Here is a 16,319-nt window from a genome sequence, read left to right on the forward strand (position 1 = left end):
GCTGTGGCGACCCCTAACGAAAGAATAAGAAAAATCTCTTTTTATGTGATTAATATAATATAATATAATATAATATAATATAATATAATATAATATAATATGCGCGTGTGTGTGCGTGCGTATAGTGCGCGTGCGTGCGTGCGTGCGTACTCCCTCAAAGACTGTTATTTATTTAGGGACGTCCCACAACGCGAAGCGAGGCACATTGAAAGCTTGTGCTCAACTGAACACCTTCAACAGCAGTGCAGTTTAAAAGATTAGCACCAAAGAGGATTTAGGACACCCAGCTTCCAGTTCATTACTGAGATGCTGCGCACGGAAAATTGAATCTTCAGACAGATGCAGGTTATTGACTAATTGAGAAGATGATTTTGGTTTTGAGAAAATATCCATGTACTGTTGTAGGAACGAAACGTTCATCCCTTTTTTTGCTGTGAGTATGAGCCGAGTCCTTTATCACACAGGAATGAAACTAGTTTACAATTCGCTGCTTTTCGGCTCGTGTTTTCTGTCACTTTTTTGTTCGGGTGCGATTCCCAGGTTAATGCTGCGACAAGGTATGTTCTTTAAACAAACATCAAGTTTTTTATATTTTGTTTTACTATTAGTAATAACAGTTTTCTCTGTAAACGAGAGCCAGCCGTCAACGCGGTTTAAGAACTGCATTAAACACACTGGTTTGACTATCATACATGATGTGCGTGACTTTGTGGAAATAAACTAAACTTTGTATTTGTTTTAAATAGATAATTCACGTCACCAGCTAATCTATAGCAAAAATGTAAGCCATACAGTCCTCTGCCTCTCAAATGCATCAGGAAGTCTGCTCTTGGGGACAATAAACTCTGTGTTGGAGGTGAACGATGGTAGAGTGGTAGAGGTAATTGTATAGGATGTTTAAAAATTTAGTGCATTCAAACCAAGGCTATTCTTCTACTACTTCTTCTATTCTATTCTACTACATATCCTAAAAACCACAGTTTAGTCTAATTGTATGTATTAAAATATCATATATATATATATATATATATATATATATATATATATATATATATATATATATATCAGTGGTGGGCTGTGCATTTGGTTCCTGAGCCTTCAGTGGGGTCTTACCCCACTTAATCTACCTCTTAATACCACCACTATCACCTCGCAATTATAGAAACCATCAATACAATACAAAAACACAATATAATAACGTGTGGCATTACAGAGAGAGAGAGGCATTTCGCATATGGAGAGTGAATATCATTTTACTAAAGCAAGCACCAAACCTCTACACTACAACCGCAACTGTGCACCTACATCATCTGGAGCAGTTTAGAATCAAAATTTGTCTAATAACATGACAAAAACATGAAAAATGTAATAAAATACAACCTACTCACCAGAGATGCAGACTCATAATTTGCACCGCTCCTCAGAGGCTGTAAGTCAGTGGTACCGCTCGTATTTACTGGTCTGGAAGCGGCGAACAAACCCTTTCCCAGGCTGAGACAAGCTAGATAGCTTCAGGGTTGGCCAACATTTCCTCATGATGTCTATCTTTTCTTGAAAATGTATTTTAAGTATGTCCGAGACCAAATCAAAGTCGAACTTGGCTGTAACAGTTTCCCACTGACCAACCAATCAAAAGGACGGAAAAATGCTGACACTATTGTCCTGTGAGGCAAATATGAAATCTAATTGGTTAAAGAAACAGACCGTTGCTAATAGAGACTAAGGTAAAAGAGCCAGCAGAGCCAGACTAAGGTAAAAGAGCCAACTGACTTTGTAGGCCCTGGGCAAATTAGATTGACATGGCAGCACATAGAGGCTGAAATCTGATTAGAAAAAAGTTTACATACACGTACTGGAAGCATTGCAGCCAAGAGAAACGCTACGAAATGAAGAAAATAAACTGTTGGGAATAAATTAATAGAATTTCATGGAACAAATATTAGAATTTAGGTTGTAAATGTAGGTCAGTGCTTCTGATAGTGTTTAGGCCAGCAGAGAAGGCTTTGCTGGCCCTGACCACCTGCCACTGATATATATATATATATATATATATATATATATATATATATATATATATATATATATATATATATATATATACACGCACGCACGCACGCACACACACACACACACACACACACAATAGAATTTTTTTTTTTTTACAGAAATTAATCAACATTTTCTGTTTGTAGAACTTTACCTTGACAGATGATGAAGATAATGGGGTATGTATGCCTATAACGTTCAAGTAAGCTTTACGAGCCATTTTAAGTTTGTAAGCTTGCAAATTAAAAAATTTCTAAAACCATATTTGAGCTGGGTTTTGTAGTTTTTTCCCCCCAAAATTTGTTGTAGTGTTATATGCATCTTCTTTGAATAATGTTATGAGTTTATTCCAGTTCAAATGCTAGACAGCGCAGTTACAATTTCATTAACTGTAATTTATCTAACATGACTGGTGTTTCTTTCTTTCTTTCTATTTAATAATTGCATGATTCTTCATTTTCAGAGTGCTTGTGAAACTGTCATAACTTTAATCGAAGAATTCCAAAATAATTATTTTGTCTGTGGAACAAATGGCAAACAACCGAGGTGCTGGAAGCTGGTATGTTGAATATATAGCATCCATCAGCATGTTCTTTTAGCTGTTGAAATTTTGCATGCAATGAACTCAGTGAATCCTTACTGTTCCAATGTTATTTTTGCACTTCATAGGATCCTAGAAAAAGCAATCACTCTGATGTGGTTGTGGAAATGATTGATGGCCATGGCATCTCACCTTACAAATACTCACAAAATTCTCTGTCCCTTGTAGTGGGTATGTGACATGCACTGATAATAATGCATATAGTACATTAAAAACATTTTGAGATAAATCAGTTTCAGAGGCTCAAAAAGTGTTCATATTATATTAATATTGTCAGAAATATGTCATCCTGCAAAAAGACGGCACATAAAACAGCATTGTTAATTGTTAAAAAAGCATGTGAAAAGTTACAAATTTCTTATATAATTTTTAATTGTAAAAACTGATTTTCTCGGGGGCTTAATATACTCAGAAAAGTATATTGTGACATAAATTGTCACAGTATATCTTTATAGTGTCTTCTTCTTCTTTCGGCTGCTCCTATTAGGGGTCCCCACTGTGGATCATCCATTTCCAAACTACTCTGTCCTCATCTGTCCTCTACATCTGCCTCAAACCAACTACCTACATGTCTTCCATTGCCACATTCGTAAACACGTAAACTTGGCCTTCCTCTTTTCCTCCTTTCTGGCCACACCATCCTTGAGGATTCTCCTACCGATATATCCCATGTCCCTCCTCTGCACATGTCCCAACCTTTTAAATCACGCCTCCCTCACCCTCTTTCCAAAATGTCTTACATGCGCTGTCCCTCTAATAAACTCATTACTAATCTTGTCCATCCTCATCAATCCAATGAAAATCTTAGCATCTTCAACTCTGCTACCTCCAGCTCCACCTCCTGTCTTTTACTCAATGCCACTGTCTCTAAACTATACAACAACGCAGGTCTCACCACAGTCCTATATACTTTCCCTTTCACTCTTGCAGATCGCCTTCTATCACAAATCACTCCTGCCACTCTTCTCCACCCACTCCACCCTGCTTGCACATCATAGTCCACAGACTCCTGTCTGACCTCGTTCGTCAACCGGTCCAACACCAATGCAAACAGGAAAGGGGTCAGAGCCTATCCGTGATGTCACACTGTCCTCCTACATGTCCTGCACCACCTCCCTATACTACCACCCTCTGACACATCTGACTTCCTCATATAATACCACAACTCCTCTCTCTGCATTCTGTCTTACGCTTACTCTAGATCCCCATACACACAATACAACTCCTGCTGACCTAGTGCTCTTCTTTAGCATGAAACCATACTGTTGCTTACAGTCACCTCTTCACTCAGCCTGCCTTCCACTATTCTTTCCCATAACTTTATGGTGTGACTGATCAACTTTATTCCCCTGTAGTAACTGCAGTTCTGTACACCCTCCTTGGTACCAGCACACTTCATATCCTCAGTCATCCTCTTTCCTTCCAAAATCTTGTAAAACAATCTTATTTAAAAACTCCACTGCCATCTCTCCTAAACATCTCCATGCTTCTACTGGTATGTCATCTGGGCCAACTGACTTTCCACTCTCTGTTTCCACTCTTTCTACAGCTGTAAGCTGTAAGTAACAATAAGTATATCTAAATAGTGTTCACAATTTGTTTTTGTTTCCAGCTGGAGACCTTTATGCTGCAGCTCCACTTTTCCTGGATGGAACATCACTACAGTTTCGTAGGCAAGTAGGCAACCAAAACCAATTATGGATGTATGATTCCTGGATTACAGGTAGTTATAACAAATTGTACACTTATCCCTGAGCATACATGAATTATATATATTTAATATGAAATCTGACAGTGACACCATAATTGAGATTGTATATTTTCTTTTCTACATTTTAAGATTGATGCCTTTGCATAGCTTTTAAGAATATCTGCCCTATTTAATTTAAAACCACTAAATATGTATGCTGTTTGAATATACAATGTAGTCTAAATGGGTTGCTATAGAGTCATTCCTCTTTTGGGCTATTCCCTGCCAGCACCAACATTTATCTCAGCTTTTGTGGCCAGCAGACAAGAGGACTCATTAAATGAGAAAATTTATATTCTCTTTCGAGAGAAAAACACAGACAGAATTCCAGAAGCTGACCCATGGATCGCTAGAGTGGCAAGAGTTTGCAAGGTGCAGTATTATCTTTGTACAGTACATTGTGTATTAATATTTAACATGACTTAACACTGGGAAAAGAGTCTATGCTATCTTATTTAAAAATAATGTTAGACTCTACTTTTCAATTTGTTTAATATGAACTTTGCTTGCAATATGATCATACTGAACCATTTTCTTTTTGCAGCTTTATCCAGCTCATTCAGTTATCATTATTATTATTATTATTATTATTATTATTATTATTCATTCTGGCATCTCCATTTAGAATGACAAAGGAGGGCCTAAGAGATTTTTCCAACATATTTGGACATCTTTCCTAAAGGCACGGCTTGTTTGTGCAAATCCTGGAGAATCTCTGTACTTTAATAATTTGGAGGACGTCTTTGTGCTACACTCTGTTGACTGGAAGAAATCCCGGGTCTATGCTCTTTTCTCAAGCAACTGGTAAATATCCCCTTTACCTCTTTATTTTTTTCTAGCAGACATTCTGCTCTATTTGTTTGCAGCATACAGTAAACAGTAAACATCTCACTTTGCGTGGGTGAATAACATCCTTTACTCATGTACAATTAATATATACTGATTAGCAAGAAAATTAAAACCACCTGTCCAATACTGCGTAAGTTCCCCCTATGCTGGAAGCATGAAGCTGTGGAATTTAAATGTTCGCTTGAATTAAGATGTGAAAGGCAGATGCTGTAAATCCTGTTGATTGCACTCATTTGTTCAGCACATCCCACATATGTTTATTTGGATTAAGATCTAAGGAACACTGTCATGTTCCTTAAACCATTCCTGAACAGTTTTTGCAGTCTTTTAGGATGCATTATGTACAACAGTACTTGTACTTTATGCTACAGTTGCTTTTCTTTGGGATCAGAACAAATGGGCTAGCCTTCACTCCCCACTAGCCTTGGGCACACATTACTCTGTCACCGGTTCAGTTTTTTTCCCTTTTTTTTGGTGAGTACTAAACTCTGCTTATCAAGAAAATCCCACAAGCTTATCAAGAACATCCCACCTGCTGTTTCTGACGCTCTCACCCAGTTGCCTGGCAATCACAATTTGGCCCTTATGAAAGTAGCTTTGATCCTTACACTTGCCCATTTTTTGTTTTCGGACACCTTGATTATGTCATTGCAATCCCAACTGTAAATTTTTAATGTTTTTCACTTTAACTGTTTTTTTATTTTTATTTTTTATGGACTAACTGGTTGTATTACCATGCCTCTTTGTTTGCCCATGAAACAGGAATGTCACTGCTGTTTGCATATACTCCTTAGCTGAGCTTGATGACATTTTTGAGAATTCCACTTTCAAAGGCTACAATGAAGATATTCCCAACCCAAGACCAGGAACTGTAAGAATTAGCTTTTTTGTACTTCTTTCTTTTTTTTTTTTTTTTTTTTTTTTTTTTACAAAAAAACTAAATGAAGCAAGCTCATGTAAATTTGGTGTATAATTTGTTGTTGAATGTTACTTCGATATGTCAACATGTGCTTTTATATCATTTGAATCCAACTCTTGTATGGAGTTGGTTTGTGTAAGGTTTCCAATTGTGACATTTTGTTGCTCTTTTGAACTAGGCTATAATTCACTATTTAAAGTAGTATGTATCTTAATAGCAATAATTGTTAATAATAATGGCAACGGTTTTTGCTGATGTTATTATTTGTACTTATACCAGTCCTTGACACGGGAAATGATTCAAATCAAGAATTCTGCCAAGGTTGTTTATTTTTGTTCTAACTATTTCCTTCATCTCTTTATCCTTTGACCTAGCAAGAGATATTATATAAGTCTCACAATTGATATGAAAATAGCTTCACAATGGCCAGGATGTCACACACCTCTACAGACTATGGAACACTTTTGTTGTACATGTACATGCTGCACATTTTTACATTTAGCATTTTTAATCATCCAATACATCTAGGGGCAAATCCAAGAAATCTGTATTTCATAGTTTTGGAGGGATTTAATAATTAAATGCAATCGTCTTTTTAATTTTGATTGCTTTCAGTGTGTGAAGGACAGTACATCCCTGCCCATCCATACTATGCGTATTGTTAGAGACCATTCAGAAATGACTGAATGGGTCCAACCCATACAAAAGCATGCCCCTTTCTACATCAGCAATAAAAAATATACCAAAGTCGCAGTGGATAGAGTGAAGGCTTCAGATGAAAAAATGTACAATGTGCTGCTGCTTGCTACAGGTATGCATTAAAAGCTTATATTAAATTATTTTGGGTTTGCTCAGTGTTATGCTTCAAAATGATAATAAACATTCTCCAACTAGTGCTCTACAGTTTAGTTAATGTAAGAAAATTCTGAAAATCTGAGTAGGACTGCATGTGTAAGCAATATTTAAAACAAATGAAGAAAACCAATTGCAAGGCTTTGCTTTTTTTCCAGGCCCATGTGCTTTTATGTTTTCTAACAAAAATTTATGGGGAAAAAAAGAGGAAATGTTTTAGAACTCTGGTGCTGTTGACCTTTAACATCTTAAACACAAATTATTTAAATGTACGTTATAATATTTTAGAAAGTTATCCAATTTGATGATGATGATGATGATGATTATTATTATTATTATTATTATTATTATTATTATTATTATTATTATTATTATCATTATTTACTGTTTCCTGTTACACTTTTGTTATCTGACTCAAATGCTATGATGCATAATATTGAGTTCATTGACCAAATTTGAGCTCTTCCATTATTAACTCTTAACATGGACAAGAATACATTTTTCTTGTAGACCCAAAATGTTGTGTATTAGCTGCATCTCTGAATGTCTCCTTTTTAGTTATTTTGTGCTTTAGTATGTGTGTGTGTAATCTGCAGACACTGGAACAATCCATAAGATTCTAGAACATGATTCCAAAGTCTTTATCATTTCTGAGACAAGACTTTGCAGTGGCCCTGCTCCTGTTCTGTCTATGAAACTAGACTCTGGAAAGGTACAGAATATTTTAACTTAAAACCTTGCTTTGTTCTTTAGAATGTATCTATGTATCCATAAAAATGCATTCTTTTTTTAGAGCTGACCTTAAATGGTAAATGGTATATTTCCTCTTTGTTGTTGAAACTTTACTTCTTTAGAGAAAGTTGTTTGTTGGATATCCTGGACAAATGTCTGTCTTAGACCTGCAGAGGTGCCAGGACTATAACACATCCTGTGAAGACTGTGTTCTTGCCAGGGACCCATACTGTGCTTGGACTGAAAATGGGTGCTCTTCACAAATTAAGTACATTTGCATATTTTATAGTTTGTCAAAATAATATTGTGTCCTCAAAAATGGTAAACAAGCTAAAAAAAAAAAAGGCTGTGAGCTAAAAGGTGTGTATTGTCATTTAATTGCAGAGGGGGAATTCAAAATATATCCACTGGTGATCCGCACGCATGTTCAATAATATCAGGTAAGATTTTGCATAAATTCCCTATTGATTTGCTTATCCTCTCCAGTGTGGCTCTTTTTTCAGTTATCTGGTGCTGAAATAATTCTCATAGCATTTTTCTGCACAGCTCCAAAAAGACTCAAGCAGGATGAATCATCTTTATTTTCTACCAATCAAGTAGTACATACTGTGTTCAAGGATGTCCCTTTCTACCTTTCCTGCCCAACTGACTCACATCATGCTACCTATAGCTGGGAGCACCGAGGTGATTGTAAACCATGCCAGAGGACTCAGTCTTACTGCCTTTATTTAATACCAGCTGTCAGTGAACATGACTATGGAATGTACAACTGTGTGTCAGTGGAACATAACTACAAGAAAACAGTTAAAGTATATCAGTTGCATGGTCAATCTGAGCCACGGACCCTCAACAGAACCTTCAAACATACAGCACAGAAAGAATGGCTGTTGACTGTATTCACTGCACTTCTTTTCAGCGTACACTTATCTGTCTGAAGAGCAATATGTTCATTTTATGCTGAAGCTTCTTTCCGTCTTTGTCCTATTTAATAAAGCAAAATTATAAATAGTGGCAGGAAAAGCAAGTGGGTGTGCGTGTTTTGGAAGCAGACAAAAGTGTACGTCAGTGGATGTGAAGGGTTAGGATAATACTAGTCACATTAATTTCCTTACCAATAAACTGGGACTTCACCCTGTATTAAGGCTAATCATTAAACAGTGTTCAAATATAAGCAATAAAACAGCCCACAGTTGGGTGTATTCTGAAGTGTTGGCTGTAAAACTGTGACGGCCTAAACGCTTATGTAATATGTTTTGCATAATGCTTTTCGTGATTATGAGGCCATGTAAATATTTTTGGGATAATGTTTTTTAAAGTGTTTTCAATTTAAAATATTTTTTAACCAATAATATTGCTAACTAAGCTCAAAAGTCCTTTACATTTTATATATATTTTAAAATATTTAAAATATAGGCTGAATTTTAAATAGGCTAACCTAACTTCAATTTAGTTCAGTTTTATTTGTTTAACACTTTTACAGTGGGGTTTACTCTTCATGGATCGTTAGGCTATTCATGTGGAACCATCCTCAGCTATACAAAGTGGTCTACAATTGAAAAGCTCTACATCCAGAGGTAGGGCATCATGATGGATTAGAACATTGGTGTCAAATTCACAATCAAATTCAAAATCACAGGAGGGGCCAACATTTTTAAACATGGTCTAAGTTTGATTAACAGGACTAACATTTATTTAACAGTTTGAAACAGACTGTAATGTAACTGAAATGTGGATTTGAACAGACTTCAATATTTTTCTCAAAAAAAAAAGTAAAATAATGGCTTTTCATTAATATCCTAAAAGCTAAATGAAAATATTTCAAATATGAACCAGCTGAAGAAAATCTGCAAATCCTACAAATATAGTCTTTTAATTTCATGGGAAAGTGCAAAAAATTAAACAAACCAAAAACATATAGGCTATTTAGTTTTCTCTCTCATGCCATTTTGTCCAAGACAGATGCTGGGCAAGTTTCCTTAACTGATCAGTGGAAATCATTGGCAATCTCACATATCCATTCAGCAAAAGTGTTTTTGCTTAGGCTTACATTTGAAAATGCTTGCTTTTTGCCTGGTCACAAGATGCAAGCCTGATTTAGTCTGATCTCTTCTGCCACCATTAATCTAGATTTCACAACAGCTTCAATTTGTGACTTTTGCTTTTGTAAACATTTTCTTCCATGACATCAGACTCTGCTTCTGCTGTGTGTCCAGGTTTTTGCACTTGTCATGGTGTTTCGTCTCATAGTGTCATCTTATGGTATATTCTTTCATTACAGCCATATTAGCTCCACAAACAAGGCACACAGGTTCACCTTCAATGTCAACAAACTGGTACTCTGCCTCCCACCTGTTCTAAATAAAAGCTTCAGTGTCCTGATGCATGTGCCATTATAGCAGCAGGAAGGAGTGGCTGGCGTTCATAGCTCTTCGCTGTGCAGTAGATGTTACAGTGCTTTTTGGGATTTGTAGTGGTATTAGTGTGACTTACCTGTGGGCCATTAATAATAGACATATGACATAATCTTGGGAGTCGGATATAATGGTAGCATGGCTGATTATAGCCTGCAGGCCTTGATTTTCATGTGTTTGGATTAGGAGGATCTGGAAAGAAAATAGGATCAGGATTCCTGGTCACTGGTACCTCAGGGGCATGTTCAATCCCAATTGAGATATATACTGTCCCACCCTAACAGGCCAGCCTTGCCTAATATCATTAGCTCCTACAGGAAATGCTATCTTGGAATACCTATGCTTGTCTAAAAACTTAAGATGATATATCTGCTGCTGTGGCTCCTGGTATACATCTAACTTGTGCTGCTGGTGCCCATATAGGCATATAGGCATAGCAAAGTTTACTGGTTTGTTGGACCTTAAGTCACAATTGCCACGTGTGTGGGTATAGTGTAGTTGTCACGAAACACCAGATGGCGGAAACCGGGAGTAAAACAAGATGTAGTTTATTTATCTTTGAAAAGAACAAACAGAAGATTCAGAAACTGGAGAGCAACTGGAGAGCAGTTAATGAGAGGGTTAATGCAGGAAATCTAATAATTATAAATCAGGGATTTATAATTTCTATCATGTTGGAATAGATGTTCATCACTTGAAATATGTACTGAATTGTATAGATTAATAATATCTAATATTAACACACACACACACACACACACACACACACATATATATATATATATATATATATATATATATATATATATATATATATATATATGTGTGTGTGTGTGTGTGTGTGTGTGTGTTAGACTCCGTATGTAACTGAGATGTTATAGTGTGTTTAGGAAAATATTCTATGCTTCGATAGGAGGAGCCTGATTCGACAGAGGTATTTATGAAACAAGGATCATGCCATTTTGGTTATGCGGGGGTGCTCAATGTCTCAATTTTACATAGAATTGTAAATAAATCCTAAACCAATAAATAAATATACAGCATATTATTATAATTCTGTAAATAAAAATGGAAAAATAAATAAGCTTTTAATAAATATGTTAAATATGCGTACATAAATTCAACCACCCTGTGACAGATTTACAGTAAGTTTCACTTTCCATAATCCATAACCGACACAGGAGCATCTTGGCTGCAGGGATATTTTATAAAGGCAAAATCTGTTCTTATTTCATTCTAAAAAAATATATTTTTATTTTTATTTTTTTATTCCACCGATGTTCCGTTAGTTTTAGAGCGCACTCGCGGATTTTTATTTTGCCGATTTGCAGACATGTGAAATGCAAAATCTGTCTGTAGTGCGGTCTTTATGCATTTATATATTTATTTTTCAAGTTTATTGATCGACAATGTACAGGTACTTTTGGTCGCTTTATTGGTTTCTGTGTGTTGTGTGTGAAAGAAACTAATGGAGCATAAAGGAAAAGGTAACTAGAAAAGAATTATATTTGTTTTATTGCTGCAGCCCCTCTGTTATAGTACCAGGGGTTGACGTATTAACAACAAACAACCAGACACTGAATTACCCAGTATTATTTGGCGAGTGTGGAGTTGTCAGTTTATACATTTAATGAATGGAAAACAATGTTTTGTCTGTAATGTTCAAGGATATTTTCATCATTGCCTGTTTTACTTTTTCCTTTTTTTATATAAATTTGTGCCATTACATTATGGAAAAACATTTAGTCACGTTATTATTTATTGATGGGGAATTACAACAGCAGGTGTTGATGCAGGATACATGACAAAACAGCCAAGTCTTTGTCTTGTTTCCAGAGTTGTTTTATTATTGTAGCCCCAATATTGTTTTCTCTAGACAATGTAGTGTACACAGGATAAAGGAAGTTTAATTTAAATCATTGTGAAACTGCAACATGGAGACCAGAGGGAAGTAAAGGAAGTGAGCAAGACTTTAAAAAAAACACCCAAAAGTCTAAATATTGTGAGAAATGATAAAAGTAGACTAAACACCCTGAAATGCTCACATATGTATTACTGTAATTATTTATATATTTGCTAGAGGATGAAGGATTTTTGAGAACAAGTTGTGGGTTACAGTCAATAATTACATAATTAGTCAAAGTGCATGTGTTTGGTATGATTAGCTAATAAATAAGTCTATGTAGCAAGGTAGATAAGCCTATAATAAGCTTGTACATTTATGTGACTTAACAAATAAATAAAGCACTCAGTTTAGCAATACCACATCTAGGTCTTTGGTAGACAAACACAGCTTGGTAATACAATTTTGCTTCCATATATTTAGTATTTTCCTTTTGTTCAAGATGAAATGTATGGACGTACATGGGGTATTTTCCTACTTATGACTAAAGGTCCCTCTGAGCTGATGGATATACATTTTTTATACTGAATAATTTTTTTGAGGAATCTGTCTAACCATTATTCTAAAAAGTCAGTAAAAATGGGATGACTCATTATTATAATTGTTAGCTTTTATCAGTTATTAGAACAAGAGCTCGGTAAAAAAAGCATTGTCTTACAGTATTTTCACAGACCTTATTTGGTTTCCTATTCAGGACTTAGATTACCTGATTACTCAGGAGATCCTGATGTGACCTTAATCAGGTTTATAAGGTCTCATGTTGCTCTCTGAGGGTAATGCAGGCAAACCTTAAAACCCAGGTTAACCAAATAAGCATTTGCTTAGTACCACACTTCTTGTATAATTAAAATAACAATGTTACTTCTTATAGTGGGTCATGATATGACAGCATATTTCCACAGTGTGCATGCAGGGGCCCTGGCCAGTTGTAAACCCTCAGTGACCATAGATTTAAAATGTGAACTATATTTCACACAAACAGAATGCTACTTTGAACACTAGCCGATCAATTTTATTGTAATATAAATTCATAAATGGTTTTGATTAAATTTGTCTGAATTTAGATAATCCTAATCCCACACCAAGTGTGATTATGGACAAATCTTGAACAGAAGATTTGAGACTAGGAGTGGAAGAGGAACACCACTCATATAACTAAGAAAACCCATCAGAGGATGTACTTTCTTCACCAACTAAGAAAAAAACAAGTTTAAGTCAAATCAATTCAAGTAGGCTTTTATTGTAATTCCACCCAGATACAGTACAGTACACAGTAAAACGAAAAAAAACGTTCTCTCAGGACCAAGGTGCCACATAGGACAAAACAATTTAACAAGAAGTAACATAGAACTACAGAAAACTAGCTAGGACACGAAACTTGGAACACTACATAAAGTGTGCATGTGCAACATTTAGTGCAAATAAGGACAACATAAGAAAGAGTGAATATACGGTGAAACTCTGACCAGTGACCAGTACAGTACAGGAGGATTTGCTGTGGCAATTCTACAGGACCATGACTGAATCCATTCTATGTGCATCAGTCAACAAGTCAAACGTTGACTTTAAAGAGTAGCTAGGTCAGGAGAGACCAGTCTTCCCTCGCTTCTGGACTTGTACACATCTTATATAAGGCCCCTCACACCCTGCACATAGTCTGTTGAAACTTTCTGCAATACTGGACATTGAACTTCAACACTACTTTTATGTCCTCTAATTAATATTATACAGGTGCAATATTATAATTTTCTTTTCCCCTCTTTTCCTCTCCCCCTTTCTTAACTATTTAGACAATCACTGCACTATTATGTCACTTTGTGTCTTAGGCCAATGTGTACTGCTTTTTATTTTTGGATATTTAGTTGTGTTATTAGTAAATATAAATTAGTCTATGTCTTGTTTCTGTCCAGCACTGCTGTGCAGTGTGTGTATGTTAATATGTGCACTGTTGATTTACTCCACACCAGAAACAAATGTATTGTTTGCTGAGGCATACTTTGCCAATCAAGATGATTCTAAATCTGAAAAGATAAGCCAAATAAGTCATATTAAACATGAACACCAAGCTCTTTAATAAAAACAACTAAAAAATCTGACTCATCATTGTTACTTCTGGCCTTTTAATTGTATTTTTTCAATTTGATGAAATTTGTGATAGTCTAAACAAGAAAGAAGTCACTCACCTACAGTAAGACTATTAAAATGTTTATAATAGATGAGGAATATAGTAATGCATATATTTGATTTGTAGATTGGGCTATAGGACAAGGCAGTTATTACTTGCATTGATTCCGGTGGGGTGGGAATGAGGTTTCCTGATCAAAATGACTGCCTCTCCTTTAAATGCTTTGATATTAGAATCTTTACCTGAGACATTATTATTATTATTATTATTATTATTATTATTATTATTATTATTATTATTATACCTTATAATTAGACTTTAGCGTCCTCTTCCCTTTTTGTATTGAAATCTCATAAGAGAGGTGGGTTTCTCTTAAGTTTATGATAATCTTATATGAATTATTACTTTTATATAATTTTTTTCCCACCTAAATTCATGCGTATAATGTTACTTAGAGAGAACAATAAGACCAATATCTCCACAGAGGCTGCTTATTTGTTCTATGTTTATCAGGAGAGACATTAAATGATTTCAGTGAATCACCGCCGTCTGATTTCACAACGTCACACAACGCAGCGTCAAGTATTTGTCATACGTTAAGATTTGGATGATTACATTTAGAGCCATTTCGTCATTAGTCCCATCATAAATATCTTACTTCAATTTGTGCACACTTTTGTTAGAGACACGTCTCAATGGTGCCCTCTGCTGGATAAGATTTTTTTCGGTATAACAGAAAAATATGGTTTAAGACTTGAGGTTGGTTGTATATTTGTATACCCGCTTAGTAAATTAATTGTATTATGTCTGTAGCTAATTGTGAGCATTATTATGTCCTTTACATGAATGAGTTATGTGAAAAGTTTTAACTTATAAGTGCTTTAATAAGCATTTCATGATTTGTTTTAGTTTACTGATAGCTTCACTACCCCGTGGCGTCAATTATATTTTGTTGTATTTGTTCACTTACAGAATCACAACTGAATAAATAAAAAATGTATTACAGACTCGGAAGCTCTGAGAAATGGCAACATCTATAGCTTTGTCCAAAAAGCGAGGCGGTGAAGGGGTATGGGTGTGAATAGATGTTGATTTACTGTAAGATTTGTAATGTTGATCATTTTAACTACAGGAGACTTGAACTTGATGTACAATGGTTCATACATTTGTGGAGTCTATGTCGGCTTGAGTATTGTCATTGAAGCTGAAAGGCCACATACCAAATACTATAAGCTGTTAAGCTGTACATAATAAGGTTCAATTATTGTTGCATTAAATTTAATTTATCACAGATGCACCTTTCTGGGTAAAAAGCAAACCAAGGCATTACAAGATATTATATTTCATAAGAAGGGACTTTATTTTATTAAACTAAACTATCAAGCAGTTTGACCTTTTTATATAATATATAAAAGTCATACATATTTAAACATTAATTCACTACCATGTTGAGGACATTATAGTACATGCACAGATTGGACGCTAGGTGGCAGCGCGCATAAAGTAATAAGAAGCTGCGTATTGCGAGAGCTTTCTGAAGCAACAGGGTGTGTTTGGAATCAGCGATGTGTTCCGCAGGACTGCGTAAAAATAGTGGAATTAAACCTTCACATGTTAAATCAGTCTGTCTGGGTGATTACATCAAGGGTCTCATTTTTAATTCTGCTAAATTTAAGAGGATGATTTTTTTTGGAAATCCAGCCTATAGACAATGAGTATCAGGTTATTATAGACTGATCATCATTATTAATAGACTCTAGTTATGTCAAGTTCGAAAGCAATAAACAAAAATACATTTCGTGAGCTGTTCAGCAGAAATGGTCAATCAATAACGTGCAAATGCCCTGTTAGTGCTTCTAAAGCATCACATTGTGTGATAAGCCAACTTTTTTGATTATTTAACAAAATTTTACATTCTGTGAGATGCAGACTAGCTACCTATACAAATGCAAACAGAATCTGGATCTTCAGTAGGTTTTTGATATGAAAAAAGTAAACTAATAAAACGTGAGCGATGGTTTGGTGTTATGTGCCAGCACAGCTGGATGCATCGTTGGTGTGGCGCGGAATAGTGGTATTCTAATTAAGACTAAAAAGTAAAATAACCACCGGAGAACAGCTTGTACCTTCT

General features: G+C 35.4%; 1 protein-coding gene across 2 annotated transcripts; it reads left to right on the top strand.

Moving 5' to 3' along the window:
• Positions 1-131: 131 nt before the first annotated feature.
• On the top strand, positions 132-8,769 carry sema7a (semaphorin 7A). 2 transcript variants are annotated; one of them, XM_046860115.1, is made up of 14 exons: positions 132-557; positions 747-880; positions 2,193-2,225; positions 2,510-2,605; positions 2,716-2,818; positions 4,260-4,370; positions 4,627-4,769; positions 5,023-5,201; positions 6,009-6,117; positions 6,781-6,976; positions 7,614-7,729; positions 7,872-8,013; positions 8,134-8,189; positions 8,296-8,436. In XM_046860115.1, exons 1-13 carry the CDS (start codon positions 392-394, stop codon positions 8,181-8,183), a joined length of 1,578 nt encoding a protein of 525 aa, XP_046716071.1. In that variant the 5' UTR covers positions 132-391; the 3' UTR covers positions 8,184-8,189; positions 8,296-8,436. The 2 variants fall into 2 exon arrangements, with proteins under 2 accessions (XP_046716071.1, XP_046716070.1); XM_046860114.1 differs by having other exon boundaries at positions 133-557; positions 7,872-8,017; positions 8,296-8,769.
• The last annotated feature ends 7,550 nt before the right edge of the window (positions 8,770-16,319 follow it).

Source organism: Silurus meridionalis, chromosome 10 (assembly GCF_014805685.1).
Source record: "Silurus meridionalis isolate SWU-2019-XX chromosome 10, ASM1480568v1, whole genome shotgun sequence".
Lineage (NCBI taxonomy): Eukaryota > Metazoa > Chordata > Actinopteri > Siluriformes > Siluridae > Silurus > Silurus meridionalis.